Genomic DNA, 24,851 nt, shown 5'->3' on the forward strand with positions numbered 1-24,851 from the left:
TTCACATAGAGGCTGGCAGGTTATTTCCTCCATGACCAAAATTGACTCTCCAACCTGAGATTGAATCATTGTGCCAGCATTTAGAGTGACTTAAGGTTGAATGTGGCAGAGAAGGAATGCACCTGTGTGGTTACTCCTTGTGCTTTATTCAGACAGTGTTCTATTTCCCTTTTTTCACTAGGAAGATGTTCATTGCTGATGAACAGTGAAACTAGGGCTGTGCAGATCTCTGCTGTACCATACTTGTCCTAAATAAATCTCTGACACTCCTTTGTTCCATGATTTGAGAGTAGAAGGGAGAGGGTTAGAAGTGTCTTAGAGACATAGTAGTTATGTATAATGAACATGCAGACTATGCATGTTATGGAATATTCATGCATAGGTCTGATCAACTCTGTCACTCTGTTGGTGTTCTTTGTTTCAGTCATGAATTTACATTTCAGTTTAAAATATCAGTAATGTGCAGCTGTTAGCTGTGTAAAGTTAACCAGAGACTTTTCAGCTATGCGATATTACACTTTTTACCTTTCTCCTTCATTTTGCATGCACCTGATCACTTCTGTACAGCCACAGTTGAGGCAATTGAGGCTGACAAAGGTATGGCCAGAATCTTTATCTTCAGCAGCCATCTGTAGTGTTTGGGTGGGGAAGTTCAAACATGTCCTGCCTGTGGAGTGTGTTGGTTTCATCTTACACAACCAGTGTTGATATTTGTCCTGGTCTGCTTTTTCACATAGCCTCTTCCTTTTCTCTTCTGGGAGGTCTCATTGCCTGGAGATTGAGATGCCACTGCACAGTGGTTTATCTCCATGTGTAGGGTGACCATGTAGTTCTTGCACTCAGATGCATGATTCCATGTTGTGTGTGTTGTGCATGCTTTGGTAAAAGTGCTCAGTGGTGAATGGCCTATTTTGTAAATGTTCTGCATGATGTGATCTTGCTTCACTGAAGACTTTTAAGGGGTCCTTTTACTAAAGTGCGTTAAGCATTTAGGATGAGATTCTATAAATGGCACCTAAAAAATTGGCGCTGAAAAAAATGACACTTAGCACTATTCTATAACACACGCTTACATTTAGTTGTGGTTTATAGAATAATGCTTAGCGCTGGGAACCACAACTACATTTAAGCGTGATCATTTACACCAATGAAAACCTGGTGTAAATACCCACATGTACATTAGACGCGGATCCTGCTAATTCTATAACAACGCACAAAAAGTTTCGGAATGCCCCCGACTTGCCCTTGCCCCTCCCATGGCCACACCCCATTTTTAGATCTGTGCACAGGAATTTACATGCATCTCTTTATAGAATACACCTAAATAGATGCATGTGTAAATTCTAATTATTGCCAATTAGTGCCGATAATTGTTGCCCAGTTATCGGTGCTGATTGGCTCTTTAATCAATTAAGTTGCATGTGCAAATTGGATACTCCAGATTTGCCATGCAACTCAGTGCCATATATAAGGCGGCGGTAAGGGCTCCCGTGCTAAAAAATACGAGCTGATTTTCCCTAACATGGGAAATGGCACGTTTTAGGGCTGGAACTTCCTCTGGTGCCCGCGTTGGGCCGGTGGTAGCTCCAGATTAGCATGTGGTAAGCCTTCATTGGGCTTACCATCGCTTTGTAAAATGGCCCCTAAGTGCAGCCGTATTAATTGTAACTAGGCTCTATGCACGATAATGACAATGCATTAATTGCACAGAACATGCTGGGCACCCCCCCAATAGTTAGCATGCAGCCTTTGCACCTAACACATGCTGATTTTTGCTGTTCAGGTGTGTTAAGTGCAAAAACTTAATAAACTTTAGTAAAAAAAAACCTAGTTTTATCATTTGGCTGTTTCTACATGCCATCTTGTTGCAAGCTTCCCTTCACTGTGCTAATTTGTTTTCCTTGTTTTCTGTTTCACCCATCAGATGGATCTTTTAACTTGCATTTTACTCATCTCTGAATCTAGGACAAGCTTAAAAAACATTGTAAAAGCAAGGGGGTATTTTTTTAAATTAATTTCTTCCTGCTAGCAGTTTCAGAATTCAACCGTGTGTCTTTGCAGGTAAAACTGTGAATTTTACAAGGGGATGCTAGACAAGAGAGCAAGGGTACTTCCTTTGAAACATCACCACTTGAAAAATCCTTCTGCCTTATTTAGCATTTTGATATATAAATGTTCTGTAAAATGACATCTTTGGATTAGTCTAAGCCAAGCCTAGGCAACTTTGAAGTTGTTGTCTTAATGTTCTCATCAGATTTCTTCATTGTATAGAAAAAGGGTTGTCCATATTATTTTTATTCAGGCAGAAAAGGGTTCCAGAACATTTCCTGTCATAAATACGAGACATATCAGGGTACCTTTTTTTCCCTGTGTATTATGGTCATGCAGAGATGCCTGTCTCTCAAGTTCACTGGCATCAATAGAAGCCATTAAAAAGCATGAATCCTAAGAAAATCATTTACAATTTTGTATACTAATCTTTCATGCATGCAAAATTGGAAGGAGCAATAATAAAATGGATCAAACATTTATGCTTATGCTTTCTTGTATAAATTTATCACCAATCTGCAAAGTAGGTATTGTTTATAGGGCACTCCTTTCTTGCATTTTACAAACACAGATTTACGTTACATTAAACACAAAAATGTCAACAGCATATCAGTAATACAAGAAAAATCCACATATCAAAAACATAGTCATGGTCTGGGCAAACACTTTCATATGCAACATAAAGACATAAAACCAAACAGAATCAATTACAACCATCTTCCATCCAGGTTTGTAAACATTGCAAAAATCTTTTTAAAAAGATCTAAAATTTCAAATCATAAGATAACAGCCAAAACCCATAGCAGGTCCTGGTTAACCATTCAAAATAAACCATAGAGAGTTAAACTTTCAGTCCTTGCCAATATCCAGTTTACAAATTTGACAAAAAAAAGGGCACCTTTTTTTAGTTTACCAAAAACAGAATAGTTCCTAACACCTAGAACAGATGCAGCCAGAGCATTCCATAATTTTGATCAAGCCAGCCAAAAAAGTGTGGAAATATCAAAAAACAATAACCAAAAATCCACATTCAGAAATTTTGTAAACCAAACTAGTAGAAAAATGTTTAAGATCATATATGAAGCAAAACCATTGCTTGCTGCTTTACTGGTGGTGGTCCTGTTCCATCTCTTTTTGGCACCCCTATCTCTCGGTTAGAGTCATTCCATTTTTTAGGTATCACAATCGAGTCAAGTCTTTCTTTCACCCCTCAGATCTCTGGTCTTTTATTTTGCACCAACTCCTCTCTAGCAGGAAGTATTTTGACCATACCTCTTTTCATTCACATATTCTTTCCCTTTTGGTCACATGACTAGATTACTGTAATATTGGTTATTTGGGAAGTAGTTGCTCCAAACTTAAGCATCTCCAGTCTCTTGAAAACACTGCTATTCGTCGTCTTTGTCATGCCCGTTGATTCAATCACATTATCTCCTTATTGCAGAAGTATCACTGGCTTCCAGTTGAACAATGTGTTATTTTAAAGCTTCTCACTTTGACTTTCAAGGCTTTTAAGATGGGTGTTCCTCCTTATTTATCAAATCTCACAATTTCCTATTCACCAGCTCATTTACTCTGCTGTCTTAATGATTTTCGGCTTATTCTTCCCAGCCCTAGAAATGCACAACTTGAATCCATTAGGTACCTTGCTTTCTATTTTGTCTCCCCTTTTTTTATGGCATTCCTTTCCCCTTCCTATTCGAGCTGAGCAATCTTTCAAAACTTTTAAACTTTAGTTGAAGACATGACTTTTTAAAAAGGTCTTTTCTCTAAGGGATCCTTTTACAAGCTGCGGTAAAAGGGGGCCTGAGCTGGCATCAGCATGTGTTTTTGATGCACCCTGAAGCCCCCCCCCCCCCTTTACCGCAGTGGGTAAAAGGTTGTCCTTTTCTTTTTCTTTTAAAGAAATGGCCGAACGTCAAGTGAAACCAATTGTCATGCGGCCATTTCAGTGGGGAGCACTTACTGCCACCCATCGAGGTGCCAGTAAGGGCTCTCGTGCTAACCCGGGGTTAACCGGGCAGCACGCAGCACTGCCTGATTACCACCGGGTAAACATTGGTGCTAGAAAAATTAAAATATTTTTGTAGTGATGGAAGTGGTGCGCTCTGGGGGTGGGAACTACCGCTGGGCTGCTGCGGTAGCCCAGCGGTAGTTCCAGATTAGTGAGCGGTAAGCATGTGTTGGGCTTACCGCTGCTTTGTAAAAGACCCCCTCGATTAGGGTTGGATCGACGTTTAAACCTGCCCTGAAGGTGATGTCTCTATACACAAAATAGGTATGTTGCAACTCTGTCGCTGCTCTGCCCAAACTACACTCCTAGGATCACCTACACATAGCATACCATATGCGTGTGCCATACATACTTATGCCCATTTATATTTCTGCACAATTTTATAAAAGGCTTTTTCTGCCTTTACAAGCAGAAAAAGAAAAACCTTTATAAAATTACCCCCACATTGTCAGAATTTCTTTCTCCAGAATGAGATACGAATCAGAGCAATCTCCAGGGGTCCCATTCTGTGTGGGATCCTATGGTAGTTCTACCTTTCTGTTTTCATGCTCACTAGTGCCTCTATGCCCAACACACACACAAGTGTCTTTCTCTAGGCCCTCCAGCCCCCCAATTTGTTTTCTTTTAATGCTCAATCCCTATCCCCAGAAGTCTCTTGAAACTTACTTTCCTGGCACCAGCAGTGTTTCTCTCAAATTCCACAGCAGTCTCTCAGCCTACCCTATACCCAGCAATCATTTTCTCAAACCTCTCTCCTTTTCAGCAATTGGTCGCTCTCTGCCCCATTCCTAAAAGTCTTTTTCTCTCTCTCTCTCTTTTCAACTCCCCTGACCATAGCAGTCTCTTCTAACCCACTCTTTGTCCAGCTGGAGGTGGGGAAAATAATTATAAGGAGGGCAACAAATTCAGCTGCTATCCATATAATTTTTTTCAGTACATTTTTATTGCAAACAATTGCATAATAAACCATTGTACAACCATTAAGAAAACCTTTACTACCTATACAGTATTCATTATCAAAGCACTAACATCTTAAGCAATAACAGACTGTCCCACCCAATCCGTCCCCCTCCCTACTCCAAATGGGATCTTTCTTAGAAGCATATCCTTTTATTCCCTCAGACTATGTCCTCTTCTGCTGCTGGTTTCCTCCTATCCCCCCTCCCCAAAGTGTAACCAGGTGAGTCCATTCATAATTTGTTTAATCAGATCACCCTTTTCGTTTTATCTGTTAGTTTCTCCAGCTCTCCCACAGTTTTTATTTAGAGTCTGAATTGTAGGTCCAAGCACCTGCTTCCGTTTTGTAGCAGTCTCATATTTCGCAGCCGCCAGCCCCATTTCTTTCAGCCTGCACTGCCGTTTGGGTCCTTATCTGTTTCTCAAACCCGGCAAACATATTTTAGGGTCTTTTCTAATAACAGTATCCAGTTCTCTTTCCAATCACCGAATAACTTCCGTTTAGTAGCTCCCTAACTTATGACACATCCACCAGATATATGAAGGAAGGTGCTGACTTGGCCTACCTCCAACACAAATCAGTAGTATCAGGATACATAGTTTTCAGCTGGACAGGAGTGAGATGCCATCATTATCACTTTATATGCATTCTACTACTACTGATGGTAATAATCATTTCTCCGAGGACAAGCAGGCTGCTTGTTCTCACGACTGGGTGACGTCCGCGGCAGCCCCCACCAACCGGAAAAAAGCTTCGCGGGACGGTCGGCACGCAGGACACGCCCACCGCGCATGCGCGGCCGTCTTCCCGCCCGTGCGCGACCGCTCCCGCCAGTTCCTTTTTTTTCCGCACCTGGAGAGAGTCGTGCCTGTGCCGCTCTCTCTGTTTCAGCCCCGGAAAAACCGTCGCGTTTACGCGAACTTCTCTTTTTTCTTTTATATTTATTTAATTGCCGCGCGCTCCACTTTTTCCTTTCTAAAAAAAAAAAAAAAAAAAAAAGGAGCACGCGCTCCCATTTTCCCTCGCTTCCAGCGGGGACGTTGCGTTGCGGCCTAGTGGCCGCACGGTCGTTTTCATTTTCGAGGTGTGATTTCCGCCACCATCGACGACTTTAATTTCGCCGATGCGATTTTTCCGTCGATGTCCTCGAAGGTCCCGAGTGGATTTAAAAAGTGTGGTCGGTGCGGCCGGCCCATCTCGCAGACCGACACCCACGCTTGGTGCCTCCAGTGCCTCGGGCCGGAGCACAATTTCAAGTCGTGTCCCCTGTGTCTCGGTCTCCGGAAACGGACTCAGGTTGTGAGGCAAGTTCAACGGGACCGTATTTTTGGAACTTGCGCCGGCCCCTCGACGTCGACCTCGACGGCATCGGTATCGACGCCCGGTCCTTCGGTACCGGTATCGATGCCCCAGACATCGGCACCGATGGCATCGACCCCAGGAGAACAGGTCCCGTCGGCCCGCCGGTCCTCCGGTGAGGGTAGAGGTGAGAGGCCGCGTGGGCAGTCGGCCCCGGTCACTCCCTCAGCCCATGGCCCACGGGACCGAACCCTGTCTGACCCGGTTCCTCGAGACCGAGGGGGATCCTCATCCTCCTCCTCCATGCCTCCCGGCGCCGGTGACGGGCATCGGAAGAAGGATAAGAAGCGCCGTCACCGGTCGCCCTCGATGCACATCGGAGAGGAGTCGACGCCGAAGCGTCTCCATCGAGAGGAGAGGTCCCCGTCGGTGATAGAGGTGCCGACGCAACAGGGTCCCGGCACCTCGGTGCCGTCTCCTGGCTCCCACCAGATTCGGGCACCGACACCCCTACCGGCCCCATCGCCTTTCCCGGCAGCGGGCCTGGACGAGTGCCTCAGAGCCATCCTTCAGGGGATCCTGGAAGGGCTGATGCGCCAGGCTGTGCCGGCGCCGGGGGTGCTTGCGCCCTCGGCGCCGATGACTGTGGCGCCGGCGAGCTCTAGCCCGGCGCCGGGGCCGTCGACACCGCCGCTGCTTGCGGTGCCGGTCTCGACCGCCACGCAGGTGGAGTCCCCGTCGACGTCGATGGAGGGAGCTCCGTCCCCGCCGGCGCGGGAGTCCGCCGCTCGACAACACCGAGACCCTGGTGCCTCGACGTCGAGCCGGGCCCGGTTCAGGACTCAGCTACATGAGCTTATGTCCGACACCGAGGATGAGGACTCGTGGGGGGAAGAGGAGGACCCTAGATATTTCTCCTCAGAGGAGTCTACGGGCCTTCCCTCGGACCCCACGCCTTCACCGGAGAGGAAACTCTCGCCCCCCGAGAGTCTCTCCTTTGCCTCCTTTGTGCGGGATATGTCTATTAGCATTCCCTTTCCCGTGGTCTCTGTGGAAGAGCCGAGGGCCGAGATGCTCGAGGTCCTCGACTATCCATCACCACCTAGAGAGTCCTCCACGGTGCCGCTGCACAATGTCCTTAAGGAGACGCTGCTTCGGAACTGGGTGCGACCTTTAACTAACCCCACCATTCCCAAGAAAGCAGAGTCCCAGTACAGGATCCACTCTGACCCAGAGCTAATGCGGCCACAATTGCCCCATGACTCGGCGGTCGTGGATTCTGCTCTCAAGAGGGCACGGAGTTCGAGGGATACCGCCTCGGCGCCCCCGGGGCGGGAGTCTCGCACTCTGGACTCGTTTGGGAGGAAGGCCTACCAATCCTCCATGCTCGTGACCCGCATCCAGTCATACCTGCTCTATATGAGCATCCACATGCGGACCTATGTGCAACAACTGGCGGACCTGGTCGAGAAGCTCCCGCCGGAGCAGTCCAGGCCTTATCAGGAGGTGGTCAGGCAGCTGAAGGCGTGCAGAAAGTTCCTGTCCAGGGGTATCTATGACACCTGTGACGTGGCATCTCGTGCTGCGGCCCAAGGTATAGTGATGCGCAGGCTCTCATGGCTGCGTGCCTCTGACCTGGACAACCGCACCCAGCAGAGACTGGCCGACGTCCCTTGCCGGGGGGATAACATTTTTGGTGAGAAGGTCGAGCAGATGGTGGACCAACTGCATCAGCGGGAAACCGCTCTCGACAAGCTCTCCCACCGGGCGCCTTCAGCATCCACCTCCACAGGTGGACGTTTTTCCCGGGCCCGGCAGGCTGCACCCTATTCTTTTGCGAAGCGTAGGTACAACCAGCCGGCCCGAAGGCCTCGTCAGGCACAGGGACAGCCCCAGCGCGCTCGTTCTCGTCAACAGCGTGCGCCTAAGCAGCCCCCTGCGCCTCCACAGCAAAAGCCGGGGACGGGCTTTTGACTGGATCCACGGGAACATAGCCGCCCTACAAGTGTCCGTACCGGACGATCTACCGGTCGGAGGGAGGTTAAAATTTTTTCACCAAAGGTGGCCTCTCATAACCTCCGACCAGTGGGTTCTCCAAATAGTGCGGTGCGGATACGCCCTGAATTTGGCCTCCCTGCCTCCAAATTGTCCTCCGGGAGCTCAGTCTTTCAGCTCCCATCACAAGCAGGTACTTGCAGAGGAACTCTCCGCCCTTCTCAGCGCCAATGCGGTCGAGCCCGTACCACCCGGGCAGGAAGGGCAGGGATTCTATTCCAGGTACTTCCTTGTGGAAAAGAAAACAGGGGGGATGCGTCCCATCCTAGACCTGAGAGGCCTGAACAAATTCCTGGTCAAAGAAAAGTTCAGGATGCTTTCCTTGGGCACCCTTCTGCCAATGATTCAGAAAAACGATTGGCTATGTTCCCTGGATTTAAAGGACGCATATACTCACATACCGATACTGCCAGCTCACAGACAGTATCTCAGATTCCGCCTGGGCGCACGGCACTTTCAGTATTGTGTGCTGCCCTTTGGGCTCGCCTCTGCCCCACGAGTGTTTACCAAGTGCCTCGTGGTGGTAGCGGCCTACCTACGCAAGCTGGGAGTGCACGTGTTCCCATATCTCGACGATTGGCTGGTCAAGAACACCTCGGAGGCAGGAGCCCTCCGGTCCATGCAGTGCACTATTCAACTTCTGGAGCTGCTGGGGTTTGTGATAAATTACCCAAAGTCCCATCTCCAGCCAGCCCAGTCTCTGGAATTCATAGGAGCTCTGCTGAATACCCAGACGGCTCAGGCCTACCTTCCCGAAGCGAGGGCCACCAATCTCCTGGCCCTGGCTTCGCAGACCAGAGCGTCTCAGCAGATCACAGCTCGGCAGATGTTGAGACTTCTGGGTCATATGGCCTCCACAGTTCATGTGACTCCCATGGCTCGTCTTCACATGAGATCTGCTCAATGGACCCTAGCTTCCCAGTGGTTCCAAGCCACCGGGAATCTAGAAGATGTCATCCGCCTCTCCACCAGTTGCCGCACTTCACTGCTCTGGTGGACCATCCGGACCAATTTGACACTGGGACGTCCATTTCAAATTCCGCAGCCCACGAAAGTGCTGACGACGGATGCCTCTCGCCTGGGGTGGGGAGCTCATGTCGATGGGCTTCACACCCAGGGTCTGTGGTCCCTCCAGGAAAAGGATCTGCAGATCAACCTCCTGGAGCTCCGAGCGATCTGGAACGCACTGAAGGCTTTCAGAGATCGGCTGTCCTGTCAAATTATCCAAATTCGGACAGACAATCAGGTTGCAATGTATTACGTCAACAAGCAGGGGGCACCGGATCTCGCCCCCTGTGTCAGGAGGCCGTCGGGATGTGGCGTTGGGCGTGTCGGTTCGGCATGCTCCTCCAAGCCACGTACCTGGCAGGCGTAAACAACAGTCTGGCCGACAGACTGAGCAGAGTCATGCAACCGCACGAGTGGTCGCTCCATGCCAGAGTGGTACGCAAGATCTTCCGAGAGTGGGGCACCCCCTCGGTGGACCTTTTCGCCTCTCAGACCAACCACAAGCTGCCTCTGTTCTGTTCCAGACTTCAGGCACACGGCAGGCTAGCGTCGGACGCCTTTCTCCTCCATTGGGGGACCGGCCTCCTGTATGCTTATCCTCCCCTACCTTTGGTGGGGAAGACCTTACTGAAGCTCAAGCAAGACCGCGGCACCATGATTCTGATAGCGCCCTTTTGGCCCCGTCAGATCTGGTTCCCTCTTCTTCTGGAGTTGTCCTCCGAGGAACCGTGGAGATTGGAGTGTTTTCCGACTCTCATCTCGCAGAACGACGGAGCGTTGCTGCACCCCAACCTTCAGTCCCTGGCTCTCACGGCCTGGATGTTGAGGGCGTAGACTTCACTGCGTTGGGTCTGTCTGAGGGTGTCTCCCGGGTCTTGCTTGCCTCTAGGAAGGATTCCACTAAAAAGAGGTTACTTTTTCAAGTGGAGGAGGTTTGTCGTGTGGTGTGAGAGCAAGGCCCTAGAACCTCGTTCTTGCCCTGCACAGAACCTGCTTGAATACCTTCTGCACTTATCAGAGTCTGGCCTCAAGACCAACTCAGTAAGGAATCACCTTAGTGCGATTAGTGCTTACCATTATCGTGTGGAAGGTAAAGCCATCTCTGGAGAGCCTTTAGTCGTTCGATTCATGAGAGGCTTGCTTTTGTCAAAGCCCCCTATCAAGCCTCCTACTGTGTCATGGGATCTCAACGTCGTCCTCACCCAGCTGATGAAACCTCCTTTTGAGCCACTGAATACCTGCCATCTGAAGTACTTGACCTGGAAGGTCATTTTCTTGGTGGCAGTTACTTCCGCTCGTAGGGTCAGTGAGCTTCAAGCCCTAGTAGCTCATGCTCCATATACCAAATTTCATCACAACAGAGTAGTGCTCCGCACCCACCCAAGTTCCTGCCGAAGGTGGTGTCGGAGTTCCATCTTAACCAGTCAATTGTCTTGCCAACATTCTCCCCAGGCCGCATACCCGCCCTGCTGAACGCCAGTTGCACACATTGGACTGCAAGAGAGCATTGGCCTTCTACTTGGAGCAAGACACAGCCCAATCAGACAGTCCCGCCCAATTGTTTATTTCTTTCGACCCTAACAGGCTAGGGTCGCTGTCGGGAAACGCACCATCTCCAATTGGCTAGCAGATTGCATTTCCTTCACTTACGCCCAGGCTGGGCTGACTCTTGAGGGTCATGTCACGGCTCATAGTGTCAGAGCCATGGCAGCGTCGGTGGCCCACTTGAAGTCAGCCACTATTGAAGAGATCTGCAAGGCTGCGACGTGGTCATCTGTCCACACATTCACATCACATTACTGCCTCCAGCAGGATACCCGACGCGACAGTCGTTCGGGCAGTCGGTGCTGCAGAATCTGTTTGGGGTGTAAATCCAACTCCACCCTCCAGGACCCGAATTTATTCTGGTCAGGCTGCACTCTCAGTTAGTTGTTCTTCGTAGGTCAATTTCTGTTGTACCCTCGCCGTTGCGAGGTTCAATTGACCTGGGTTCTTGTTTTGAGTGAGCCTGAGAGCTAGGGATACCCCAGTCGTGAGAACAAGCAGCCTGCTTGTCCTCGGAGAAAGTGAATGATACATACCTGTAGCAGGCTGATTGTTCTCACCTACCCTCCCTCCTCCCCTTTGGAGTTGTGTGTTTCATCTTTTGCTAGTCATTCAACTGGCGGGAGCGGTCGCGCACGGGCGGGAAGACGGCCGCGCATGTGCGGTGGGCGTGTCCTGCGTGCCGACCGTCCCGCGAAGCTTTTTTTCCGGTTGGTGGGGGCTGCCGCGGACGTCACCCAGTCGTGAGAACAATCAGCCTGCTGTCCTCGGAGAACACCTGCTACAAGTATGTATCATTCACTTTCTATAGTGCCACTAGACGTGCGCAGCACTGTACACGTTATATGCAGGTACTTTCTCTGTCTCTAGAGAGCTTACAAATTAAGTTTTTGTACTTGGGCAATGGAGGGTTAAGTGACTTGTCCAATGTCGCAAGGAGCTGCACACATGTTGTTCATATAATTTATGCATTCAACTCAATGTAGAAATAGCAGGAAAACTTTATGTGGATAATAAAGTTTAGCAGCATTTTCAGCATTCAAGGTTGAACATGTAGGCTGGCTGAAAATCTGCACAAGGTTATACAGATTCTTTGGAGGTAGTTCTATAAGGAGCTGCCTAAGTTTAGGTAGCAGGAAGCAAATAAATGGCAACTTATAGAGTACCCACTAGCATACTTGCCAGTTCCCGGGATGGAGCACGGGTGGAGTGTACAATATGATCTAAGAGACCAATTGGAGCAAGACTGAGGAAGGGGAGCAGTGAATCACTGTAGTTAGGCGCTGGAGGACCCCCCCCCCTCTTTTTACTTTAAAAGGCAGATGCTTTATGCTTGTTGCCATTGGGGTGTGCCCGAAAGCATGTTTGGCCCCTTTGGAGCCCTTCAGAACAACTTTGGAGCTTTTCCAGTGTTGAGAGTTGCTTTACAACTCAATATCGTTCTTTGGGTGAGTATTTCTCTGACTATGCGTAAAAGAAAGGATAAGAAAAGACTCCAGCTGCATCTACACTAGTCTTCGAAATCCTTTGAACAACTATCTAGTTGGAGTGGTAACACTCTATATGTTAAACCTAGTGGACCTACTGCCTAGAAACGCCAATAAATCGGCCCGCAAATTCCTCAATCTGAACTTCCCCAGCTGCAAGGAATTAAATACAAAACCGCAATAAGCTACTACTTTTGTGTATAAAAGCACACAGATCTGGAACACACTACCCATAGGCCCTGAAAACTATGGACAATCTAACCAGCTTTCGCAAATCTTTGAAGACACATCTCTTCGACAAGCCTACTAAATACATCCTAATAAACCATTCCTTAAACTACTCAGGTGCATCAAAACACCTTTCACAATACCTCACCTAGCACCTACATCTAAACCATATACCTTCAACCGATTATTGAATGTATTTAAGATAATGTAACGACTGCATCATAACAACACTCTGTAAGCCACATTGAGGCCTGCAAAAAGGTGGGATAATGTGGGGTACAAATGCAATAAATAATAATAATAAAAGAGGGAGGTTATATTTGTCCCATTAGATCTTCTTTTGATTTGTGGTATATCAAATTATAAATGGAACTTGCTTCTCTGGCAAAGGTCCCACCCCCCACCCCCTTGATACTTTCAGCATCTTTGAATGTTCCAGTTGTGGAATCTTTGGGAGATGGGTAGTCCCTCTTTGAGGAGCAATGTTGTGTGATTTTCTGATATTTCAGGGACATTGGACACCTCTTCTAGATTATCTGCAGTTCCTCCTCCTAATTTCCTTGAACATTTTCTTAAGATGTTTCTCTGAAGGAAGTTTTTTTTTTTTTTAATTTAACCTTTATTAATCATTATGATTCACACAGCAATGTGATAATACAATTCACATTGAAATAACAAAAGAAATTCTTTACAAAAGGTAGTATGAGGAAACAATAAACACTTTTTTCCGTCCACAACTAAGAAAAGCGATTCCAAGAAAGGAAAAAAAAAAATGAGAAAAAGCATTAAATTATTAATACACACTTACTATCTCTAAATTCAGACTCCAGCCTGCTGTGTAGGAGGGCATGTAACAGTCATTTCAACTCTAGCATCTAGAAAGTCTTTAAGCTGTTTAGGGTCTACAAATTGAAATTGTTTGCCCTCAAGCATAACAGTACATATACAAGGAAAATGTAAAACAAAATTAGCTTTCAAGGCTTCTACTCTGGGACGGAGTTCCAAAAAGGCCCTGCGTCTCACTTGTGTCGGCCTAGAAAGATCAGGAAAGATCCTAACCTTGGAGCCCATAAACAGATCATCTAAATGTCTCAAGGAAAGTCTTAACACAGCATTCCGATCCGGTTCCAGCACAAACGTGACTAACATTGTAGTCCTGTAGGTAATCACATCCAGTGAACTTTCCAGGAAGGAAGTAAGATTCATTTCTTCACCCATTTCTCGTCTAGGGGGATCTCCCAATGTCCCCTTAATGTTCCAGATATAGTGGGCTCGAGTTATGGGAGGCAATGAGTCTTTGTCCATTCCCAGAATGTCAATCATGTATTTTTTCACCATCTCCATTGAGGAAATTAAAGGAGACTTGGGGAAATTAAGAAACCGGAGGTTAAGTCTCCGAGACTGATTTTCAAGGTATTCCAAACGTTTGTGTAAGAAATTATTGTCCTTAACCAAAACGGATTCCAAAGACCCCATTTCTTGAATCTTAGTATCTAGTTTTTCAATCTTAGAGGACTGCTGTGCTGTCACCTGTGCCTGAATCAGAACTGCTTCTGAAAGAGTTTTAATATCTTTAGTATTTTCTTTTAGCATACTTTGCATGGAGGAGTGAGTATTATATACCATATCCCACAGTGACTCAAGTGTCACAATAGAGGGCTTACTTATTCCACTTGTTGGCAAGAGGGAGTGTGGTGGGATCTCAGTACAAGAAAGTCTATTAATAATAGCTTGAGGTAGTACCTTTGAGGCCAAATCAGCCGAAAACAGGAAGTTTTTGTTAGATATATGGAGGGTGGTGTCAAGGATAGAAGAGATGCTTAGGGAACAGTGATTTAGCTATGCTTCTTCATGGAAGCTGTTTCCAAGTTCTAGGATCTGGATATCAAGTTACAAAATGTTGAGACGTGTACAGATGTGATGGAGCCAGCAAGTTCAGTCATTGCAGGCTGTAAATGTATCTGCCATCAAAGACAGTCTTAATGTCCATCACCAGTTAGAGTCCTTTGATAATTTGCTTCGTATTAACTCCTAGCCCTTGCTCACTTGTTCAGTTCCCATGTTTTATCATTCCCACCTTAGTAATTCCCTTATCCCTTATTTGTCCTAATCAGATTGTAAGCTCTGTCAAGCAAGAACTGTCTTTTCATGTCCAGTATACAGCGCTGCTTACATCTAGTAGTGCTTTAGAAATGATTAGTAGTAGTAGTAATTTGAGATTTCTTAATTTTTGTAGGTTATCAATAGAAATCAAACAAGATAAAACATGGAAAAGAAAATAAGATGATACCTTTTTTATTGGACATAACGTAATACATTTCTTGATTAGCTTTCGAAGGTTTCCCTTCTTCGTCAGATCGGAAATAAGCAAATGTGGTAGCAGATAGTATATATAAGAGAAACATCAAAGCATTACTTTGACAGTCTGACAGAGTGGGAGGGTGGGGGTATGCATGGAGACATCAAAGCATTTCATTGGTATTCTAACAGAATGGGTGTTGGTAGGTGAGAGGAGGGTAATAAACAGAGAAATACAGCTTTATGGTTTATAATGGGTTAGAAAACCCAGATCCTTATTAAGTCCTGTTTGTTGGGTGTCAAAATATTCAATCATTCTTATTTCAAAGGTCTTGCGTTCCTGTATTGTTTTAAAATTGCCTTTCAGTATTCTTACTGTGAAATCACTGGTGCAGTGTTCTGGTCTTGTGAAGTGTTGGCCCACAGGGGTGGGGCTTGACTGGCACCGACTATTTTCATGTGATGTCTGTGCAGATTGAATCTTGTCTTAAGCATCTGGCCTGTTTCTCCAATATAGCATCCTTCGTTACATTTTTTACACTGAATGATATATACCACATTGGAAGATGAGCATGTAAAATAGTCCTTTATGTTGAATATGTTTCCTTTGTGAATGACTGTGGGGTCTTGTGAAATGTTTTGGCATAGTTTGCAGCTGGCTGCGTTACACGGAAACGTGCCCTTTTCTTTTTCCGTCTGTGTTGGAAGTTTACTTCTGATCAGCTTGTGTTTTAAATTTGGTGGCTGTCGGAAGGCCAGCACTGGTGGGGATGGGAATATCTCTTTCAGTAATTCATCTTCCTGGAGTAGTGGCTGTAGTTCTCTTATGATTTTCCTCAGTTTTTCCAGCTCTGGATTGTATTATCACTACAAGGGGAATTCTGTCTGTGGCTTTTTTTTCTTTGTACTGTAGCAGATTTTCCCTGGGTGTTTTGAAGGAGGAGGCAATATTCTTGGAGATTATTTTGGGGTTGTAGCCTTTCTGTTTGAAGGATGCAGTCAGGGTTTCAAGATGTCTGTCTCTATCCTCTGGGTCTGAGCAGATACGGTGGTATCTTGTGGCTTGGCTGTAAATAATGGATCTTTGTATGTGAAGGGTGGAAGCTGGAGTTGTGGAGGTAGCTGCATCTGTCTGTGGGTTTCTTGTATATAGATGTTTGTATACAGCCATCACTGATTGAGACTGTGGTGTCCAAAAAATTGACTTTTTCTGGGGAGTAGTCAATTTTGAATCTGATTGTAGGGTGGTATGTATTGAAGGAATAGTAAAATTGTTTCAGAGTTTCTTCCCCCTCCGTCCAAATCATAAAAATGTCATCGATGTACCGGTAGTATTTTAGAGGTTTGGTCTGGTATGTATTCAGAAATGTCTCTTCCAGCTCAGCCATAAAAAGGTTGGCATATTGGGGTGCTGTCCTGGTGCCCATTGCAGTGCCCATTATTTGTAGATAGATATCATTGTTAAATCGGAAGTAGTTGTGAGTTAAAATGAATTTGATTAATTTTGTAATAGTTTCTGGTGAGTATTGATGGTCCAGTGTGGATTTTTTTTTAGGAGTCTTCCACATGCAGCTATGCCATCCGCATGTGGAATGTTGCTGTATAGTGATTCTACATCCATCGTGACCAGAAGGGTGTTTGGTGGTAATTGTTTGATATTTTTCAATTTATTCAGAAAGTCTGTGGTGTCTTGTATGAAGCTGTTTTGTGCACGAGAGGTTTCAGAATTCCCTCTATGAGTCCAGATATTTCCTCCATGAGCGTGCCATAAGAACTCTACAAACTAACGAACGCATTATCATCAAACCCGCAGACGCAGGAGGCGCCGTGGTAATTATGGACACACAAAAATACCACATTTGCTTATTTCCGATCTGACGAAGAAGGGAAACCTTCGAAAGCTAATCAAGAAATGTATTAAGTTATGTCCAATAAAAAAGGTATCATCTTATTTTCTTTTCCATGTTTTATTTTGTTTGATTTCTATTGATAACCTTTAAGAGTGGACTAACACGGCTACCACACCTCTCTACTTAATTTTTGTATGATTTACTTAGTGCCAGAGATCTTGTTAAAGCTGTAAAATCTCTTTGAAATATTTCTTTACAACCCTGATTCTGTTTCTTTCCTTAAATGTTTTTATGCACCTAAATCTTTCTCTGAGGTATTATTAATACTACTAATCATTTCTATAATGCTACTAGATGTACCCAGTGCTGTACACAAACACATAAGAGATAATCATTACTTGACAGAATTTTCGATCTATTCAAAGACAGACAAACAGGACCAGAGAGATTGGGAGTTACATTTTAAGGGGTTAAGCATTACAAGCAGCCTCAAAAAGATGGGCTTTTAACCTGGATTCGAAAAGAGACAGAGCATGACCTACCAATCCAGAAAGACTATTCCAGATGTTAGTGTGGCACGATGGAAGGAATAGAATCTGGAGTTGATGGTAGAGGAGAAGGGTACAGATAAGTGACTTGCCTTATGAACAGTTGAGAAGTCTGAAGGAGAGGAGGAGGAAAGTTCTCAAGGGTACATTGACTTAATTGCCTTTCTAGAAGATTCCCAAGATGTTATTTCCTTCTTGAACTACTTTATTGGTTACTTTTTTCTCAAAGAAAGATAAATTATTAGTTCTTATGGTGTATTAAAGCGGTTTTGTTCTTTGGACATCAAGTACAGGTATTTCACATCTCATGCAGGAACGTACAAAACAGTGTCTAGCTCTGAGGACACAAGCATTGGAGATAAGGACAACATTTTTTTTTAAAGTGCACTTGTAAGTGTTTAGTGTCCTGTTGGGGTAAAAAAAATATATATTCTTTGACCCATTACAATTAGACAAGGTTGTTGGGTCAGAAGAAGGTATAAAGGGTTGTAGTTAGGATTATAGTTGGCATTTGGACTCTGTATGTTGGGGCTTTTGCCCCGTCGTTTCCTTATGTTAAGTTTGTTATCTTTTAATTACTTTTCTGGACTTTTGGAATTTTCTGTTTTTGGGAAAAGAATTTTTTTTCTTTTACTTTATTGAATTTTTAATATCTCCATCAGAAGAATTGAGAAAAAAGAAATCCAAGAAAACTCATAATCCAGAACAACAATACAATAATAAATCCTTAAAATCAACCACAAGAAAGGAAATACAGATCCAAGAGAAACAGAAATTAGCCAAATGGGAATAAATAAAGCAGTGTAGGTTAGACAGCATCCCAATCAAACCTCTAACAGCTTGCATACAGGTTATACAATGACGTTAACTTCTTCTTTGGCTACTAAGAAATCTTCCAACTGCTTAGAATTAAAAAAAACCTGATATTGTTTACCTTCAAGGACAACAAAACATAAGAAACTTTAAGAACAAAATTAGCCAGGAAAGCCTTATGCTGCATTTGTCTCTCTTGCTAAATTAGGAAAAATGCCTCACTTTTGATCCCAAGAACAATGAGTCCAAGTACCTAAAGGAAGCTTTCTTTTTTTGCTTTGTGTATTTCCTTTTCTTGATCTTATTATGAGATGTTAAGTGATTAAAAGCTAAAAAAAAAAAAAAAAAAACCCTGTAATTTTCATGTGTTTGTGAATATTAGGGAAAGAGGCAGAGATGAAAATAAAGATGGGAGGGGGGAAGAAGAATTAAAAATTGGAGAAAAGGGTTTAGGGAAAAAGGGGAATTTGTTTGAGAGATTGGATGGGAGGGCAAGGGAAAGATAAAAGGAGCTGCAAGGAGCAGGAGTGAATATGGTTTGCTTTTTTACCCCCGATAACCACTAGACTACCATGTCTGTTAAGGTGGGGGGGATCAGACCTTGTCAAGGGATGTGGAAAGGATAATTGTCTGGGGGAGAGATAAGAGGAGGGATTGGATCTACTCAGGGGATGGAAGGGGGGAAATGTAGACTCCCCTTATGCAGGTCCCACATGAGTATCTTATATCGGCTAGGATCGCGTAAGTAAGTGTGGGGGGTGGCCACACTGTTGACCAGTCAAGCCCCAATATTCAGTGCTCTAATCTGACCCGGCGTAATTCTGCCTGTAGTGATAAGCGTTTTAAAAAATGTTGACCACCACTGGCTGAATATTGACTGGTATGTCCTGAGGGAAGATTTGACTTTAAGTACATAAGTACATAAGTAGTGCCATACTGGGAAAGACCAAAGGTCCATCTAGCCCAGCATCCTGTCACCGACAGTGGCCAATCCAGGTCAAGGGCACCTGGCACGCTCCCCAAACGTAAAAACATTCCAGACAAGTTATACATAAAAATGCGGAATTTTTCCAAGTCCATTTAATAGCGGTCTATGGACTTGTCCTTTAGGAATCTATCTAACCCCTTTTTAAACTCCGTCAAGCTAACCGCCCGTACCACGTTCTCCGGCAACGAATTCCAGAGTCTAATTACACGTTGGGTGAAGAAAAATTTTCTCCGATTCGTTTTAAATTTACCACACTGTAGCTTCAACTCATGCCCTCTAGTCCTAGTATTTTTGGATAGCGTGAACAGTCGCTTCACATCCACCCGATCCATTCCACTCATTATTTTATACACTTCTATCATATCTCCCCTCAGCCGTCTCTTCTCCAAGCTGAAAAGCCCTAGCCTTCTCAGCCTCTCTTCATAGGGAAGTCGTCCCATCCCCACTATCATTTTCGTCACCCTTCGCTGTACCTTTTCCAATTCTACTATATCTTTTTTGAGATACGGAGACCAGTACTGAACACAATACTCCAGGTGCGGTCGCACCATGGAGCGATACAACGGCATTATAACATCCGCACACCTGGACTCCATACCCTTCCTAATAACACCCAACATTCTATTCGCTTTCCTAGCCGCAGCAGCACACTGAGCAGAAGGTTTCAGCATATCATCGACGACGACACCCAGATCCCTTTCTTGATCCGTAACTCCTAACGCGGAACCTTGCAAGACGTAGCTATAATTCGGGTTCCTCTTACCCACATGCATCACTTTGCACTTGTCAACATTGAACTTCATCTGCCACTTGCACGCCCATTCTCCCAGTCTCGCAAGGTCCTCCTGTAATCGTTCACATTCCTCCTGCGACTTGACGACCCTGAATAATTTTGTGTCATCGGCGAATTTAATTACCTCACTAGTTATTCCCATCTCTAGGTCATTTATAAATACATTAAAAAGCAACGGACCCAGCACAGACCCCTGCGGGACCCCACTAACTACCCTCCTCCACTGAGAATACTGGCCACGCAATCCTACTCTCTGCTTCCTATCTTTCAACCAGTTCTTAATCCATAATAATACCCTACCTCCGATTCCATGACTCTGCAATTTCTTCAGGAGTCTTTCGTGCGGCACTTTGTCAAACGCCTTCTGAAAATCCAGATATACAATATCAACCGGCTCCCCATTGTCCACATGTTTGCTTACCCCCTCAAAAAAATGCATTAGATTGGTGAGGCAAGACTTCCCTTCACTAAATCCGTGCTGACTTTGTCTCATCAGTCCATGTTTTTGTATATGCTCTGCAATTTTATTCTTAATAATAGCCTCCACCATCTTGCCCGGCACCGACGTCAGACTCACCGGTCTATAATTTCCTGGATCTCCTCTGGAACCCTTCTTAAAAATCGGAGTAACATTGGCTACCCTCCAGTCTTCCGGTACTACACTCGATTTTAGGGACAGATTGCATATTTCTAACAGTAGCTCCGCAAGTTCATTTTTTAGTTCTATTAATACTCTGGGATGAATACCATCAGGTCCCGGTGATTTACTACTCTTCAGCTTGCTGAACTGACCCATTACATCCTCCAAGGTTACAGAGAATTTGTTTAGTTTCTCCGACTCACCCGCTTCAAATATTCTTTCCGGCACCGGTGTCCCCCCCAAATCCTCCTCGGTGAAGACCGAAGCAAAGAATTCATTTAATTTCTCCGCTACGGCTTTGTCCTCCTTGATCGCCCCTTTAACACCATTTTCGTCCAGCGGCCCAACCGACTCTTTGGCCGGTTTCCTGCTTTTAATGTATCTAAAAAAAATTTTACTATGTATTTTTGCTTCCAACGCTAATTTCTTCTTTGATAAATACTTAGCCTCAGAAAGTGGCATTGATTGCACTGCATTGCCTGCCATGCAGCAAATGCATGATATGTTTATTGTCTGCATTGATTGTAAGGATAAATACTGGAAATGTTCCCCAACAGGTAACACAGAGGTTTTACAGCTACTGTACATTTTGACAATTAATGCATGATAACTGTAAAGCTTTGCTACATGTTAGTAAATAGGGCCCAATTATGTTCTAGGAAGAGGGTAAACAGTAGATGACAAGAGATAACAGAAAACTGGTGTGGTATATTTTAAAAAATTGTATTAAACCAAAATCCAACACAGCTATAGAACAGGACTTGCCAAAAGGTCATTCAGCTAATAATTATTTGTTTGGCAAATCCTGTTCCATGGTAAATTGAAATTATACCCCTGATGCAGGTGTTTGCTGAAACATGGGTGCGTTGGGTTTTAGTTTAATACAACTTTTTATATGACACACTTATATTTCCATCGTCATTTCTTGTTGTCGGATTGCTTTTTCTGCCTCTTCTTTGGCCTAGGAAGACGGTGGCCAGCTGTCCTGCTCTGAGAAAGAAAATCTCTTTCTGGTGAAAATAAAAATAGACTCAGGGGTCTGCAGGGGTGAATTTTTTTGGTTTATTTGTATTTTCTGTTCTGCGTTTAGCTATTTTACTGTTTCATTTTGGTTTTCATGGTTTTTTAGTGCACGGTACTTCATGTTAGTGTGTGCTAAACTGCCGTGAAGGAATGAATTTACACATCCCTGCAGGCCATAGCTCTGTAATGCAGGCAGTCTGAAATCAGATCCCTTGTCTTTGGGCCTGGACATTCCACAGAGGTTGCTGTTATGGTGGCTCCGGACACATAATGAGCAGCACTGAGGGTGCACCTTGGAAAAGACATCCCTTGGATTTATGAGAATTTCCTAAGTTGCTCAGGCATGGCATCTGAAGTGGGGCAGGAGAAGGGCATTAGAGACCATGAGAGATAAAACAAGGAAAAGAGAATATAGGTTTATTGAGGTTTTTTTCTCCCTGCCCTTTGACTGCATGTCTTTGTGATTTTTGAAATGTTCTTCATTCTAACAGCTTGAGGCCCAAAACATCCTTCAAAATAGCATTTCAAAAGATAGTCACCTCTATGTAAGGATTACGTTTTACCCAAGGGCATAGCTAGAAAATTTTTACAGGTGGTGCATCTTCCCCCCTCCCCCGTACTTTAAATTCCTCTCTGCTGCAATCTTCATCCAGGCAGCAACAGCAGTGGCACTCATAGGCTCCCTGCATTGGGATTTCCTCCCTGAACCGTCCCACCCTTGAGAGATGGGACAGTTCAGGGTGGAAGTCCCGGTGCGGGCAGCTAGAGTGCCTCTGCCTGTGTGAAAAATGCAGTAGAGGGGATTTTAAGGTGGGGGGCTGGGTCTGACAAAAGGTGTATACACCACTGACGCACCTAGATCTTAACACATGCAAAGTCATCATCCACTTGTACCTTCAGACAGTAGCACATTTAAACTAAGTGTCTCAGCTCATCCACTTGTAAGTTGATATTTGCTTGACATTTACCATATAATGTCAGATTTTCATGCTGTCTTATTGGAGAAATGATGATTATCATGTGATGCAGACAGGTAGGTGTTTAGGAGCACATGAGCATCAGAAATTTCTAGCTTCATGCTTTTAGTATTTATTCATTTTGAAAGTTGCTTTTCAGCTGTTGATTTTCCCACCATGACTGACATGACATTTGCATTTTGTTAAAAGCAATTCGAGGATTCTCTCCGCAACATAAAATCTGCAGCTTTGAAGAAGCAAAGGGTTTGGATAGGATTAATGAACGAATGCCTCCCAGGAAAGATGCACTGCAGCAAGATGGCATTAATTCAGTGAATACCATAAATGAAAACACTGGGATTGGCAACAACAATATCCAGTGACAACAAAGCTGCACCAGGCTCCTACCCATATGCCTTGCCCCGATCCCTACTTCTGATGTGTGTCCTGGTGGGATTTCCTCCGTTGACTCCTTGCTAAGATAGATTGGGATCTCCCTGCAAGAATCACGGTTTCCAGAAGCCCGTCCCTTCCCAATGTCTGTGAGTGCTGGCACCGGCGTTTGTAACAGTACTACCAATCCTTCAGTATCTTGCACTGGTGATTCCCTGGGGAGAAAATCTTGGATCTGGATGTACTAAAACACCATCTCAACCCACCCTTGTCACTATTCTCATTGTTGGCAAACACTTTTACGTTTACAAATTTTTTTTATATATATTAATTGGTTCTTTTAATTTTTGATCAGACTTTAATATGCTATTTAATAACAGATGTTTATTTCTGAAATGGTCTTAACATGTAACCCTTGCATGTACACACATATTTTGATCATGAAATAAAAACATTCAATGCCAAAAGTTTTGTTGGCAATGATGTCAAGCACTGACCTCAAGTGTACTTTGTAGATGTTGCTAATTCTATATTACACTGACTGTATCTTATATTTTGAGACTTACCAGAAAATTACTATATAGATTATTTGAACAAGTATCAAAAAATGTCTAATTTAAACATTTTTGTCCCAGCTGTTTTGGTATTATTTTTCATCCTGTAAATTAAAACATAAACGTTTTATTTAGATTTAGAATACAAAATAATCATCAAACTCTTAATTTGAGGGTACTTTAATTGAAATATGTACATTCTGAAAGTCAATTTTGATTCATATCAAGTCTGTAAAGCTTGATGTATTTTGTATATGCATGGTTTCTCTTGGTAAATATTTAATATATAGACCTACGGTGTACAGAAACAGCATCTTTACATTTCATGGATATGGGTACATTTAATTAATTGTGGATAATAAAGTTGCTTAATTAGCTAAAAATCACACACAGCTGAATAGCTGCAGACCCTTTAACTATTTTTTTTTAATTCTGTAAAGAAAACGTTTTGTTGAGGCAACAGTGATGGTTCTGCTCAGCTGTAAAGATATTAGTGAAAGAATAAAATACTCGAGACTGCATGATTATTTGACAGTTACTGGACTGCTTAGTTCTAGAAATATCTCAAACTATGTGCGGATTTGTTTCATCAGTTGAGAGGTGTACTGAATGCCAATGTACCCTGTTATCAACTTGGACAGTTATCACCTGCCTTCCTTACCTCCTGGAACATGACTTGAAAATTTGAAATCATTCAAGTTCTTCTCCCTTTCTGGTTTGCCATAAAGTACAATCTGTACATATCTTTTGTCTAAAATAGAAATTTTACGCATGTTCAGAGCAATTCGAGCATTTTATAAACAATAGCACACAATAAATGTGGTGCATGGGCCACTACTCCTAATTGCCTGATTTGTTTTATTTTGTTATTTTATGTCCTAACTTTCAATCTGGCTTACATAGGTGCTTGTTTTCAAAGCACATAGACATACAAAGTTCCATATGTATCATAATCTGCTTCTTTCTGTTTTTGTTAAAACCAGGTTGCTTTCTTACTGTGAGAGGTAAGTTTATAGACCTAGGCCACAGTGACTTCAATATGTAGAAGTCAATTCAGTCAAAATAATTTTGGTCTCTGGAGAGCAAGTGGCACAGATATTCCAGTCTTGCCAAGTAGAAACTGCTGTAAAAGCAGGAATATATGTTGCACAATCCCAAAAATATTCAGAACATTCTGGAAGCAGGGCCACCATATGTACTACACTTAGTATCGCCTTCCTGTTCACAGACTTTTTCCACAAACACCTATTCACATAAATACATATGCACCTCATATTTACTGTCTGGGGCATCCTTACCAAAGTAGATTTACTCTTACTCCAGGATGAGAGAAGGCATAATCTTAAAGCATG

The 24,851-nt window shown here is 44.1% G+C and overlaps 1 protein-coding gene across 2 annotated transcripts in view; it reads left to right on the forward strand.

Moving 5' to 3' along the window:
• The window catches only part of LOC115470367 (serine/threonine-protein phosphatase 2B catalytic subunit beta isoform), a 129,480-nt gene extending 105,135 nt beyond the window's left edge, over positions 1–24,345 (forward strand). Inside the window, exons 12-13 of one of the 2 annotated variants that reach the window (XM_030203470.1) lie at positions 568–597; positions 22,763–24,345. In XM_030203470.1, coding sequence (XP_030059330.1) covers positions 568–597; positions 22,763–22,935 — 203 coding nt within the window. In that variant the 3' untranslated portion in view covers positions 22,936–24,345. The remainder of the gene's footprint in view (positions 1–567; positions 598–22,762) is intronic. The other variant, XM_030203471.1, reaches the window with a different exon arrangement.
• The last annotated feature ends 506 nt before the right edge of the window (positions 24,346–24,851 follow it).

Source organism: Microcaecilia unicolor, chromosome 5 (assembly GCF_901765095.1).
Source record: "Microcaecilia unicolor chromosome 5, aMicUni1.1, whole genome shotgun sequence".
NCBI lineage: Eukaryota > Metazoa > Chordata > Amphibia > Gymnophiona > Siphonopidae > Microcaecilia > Microcaecilia unicolor.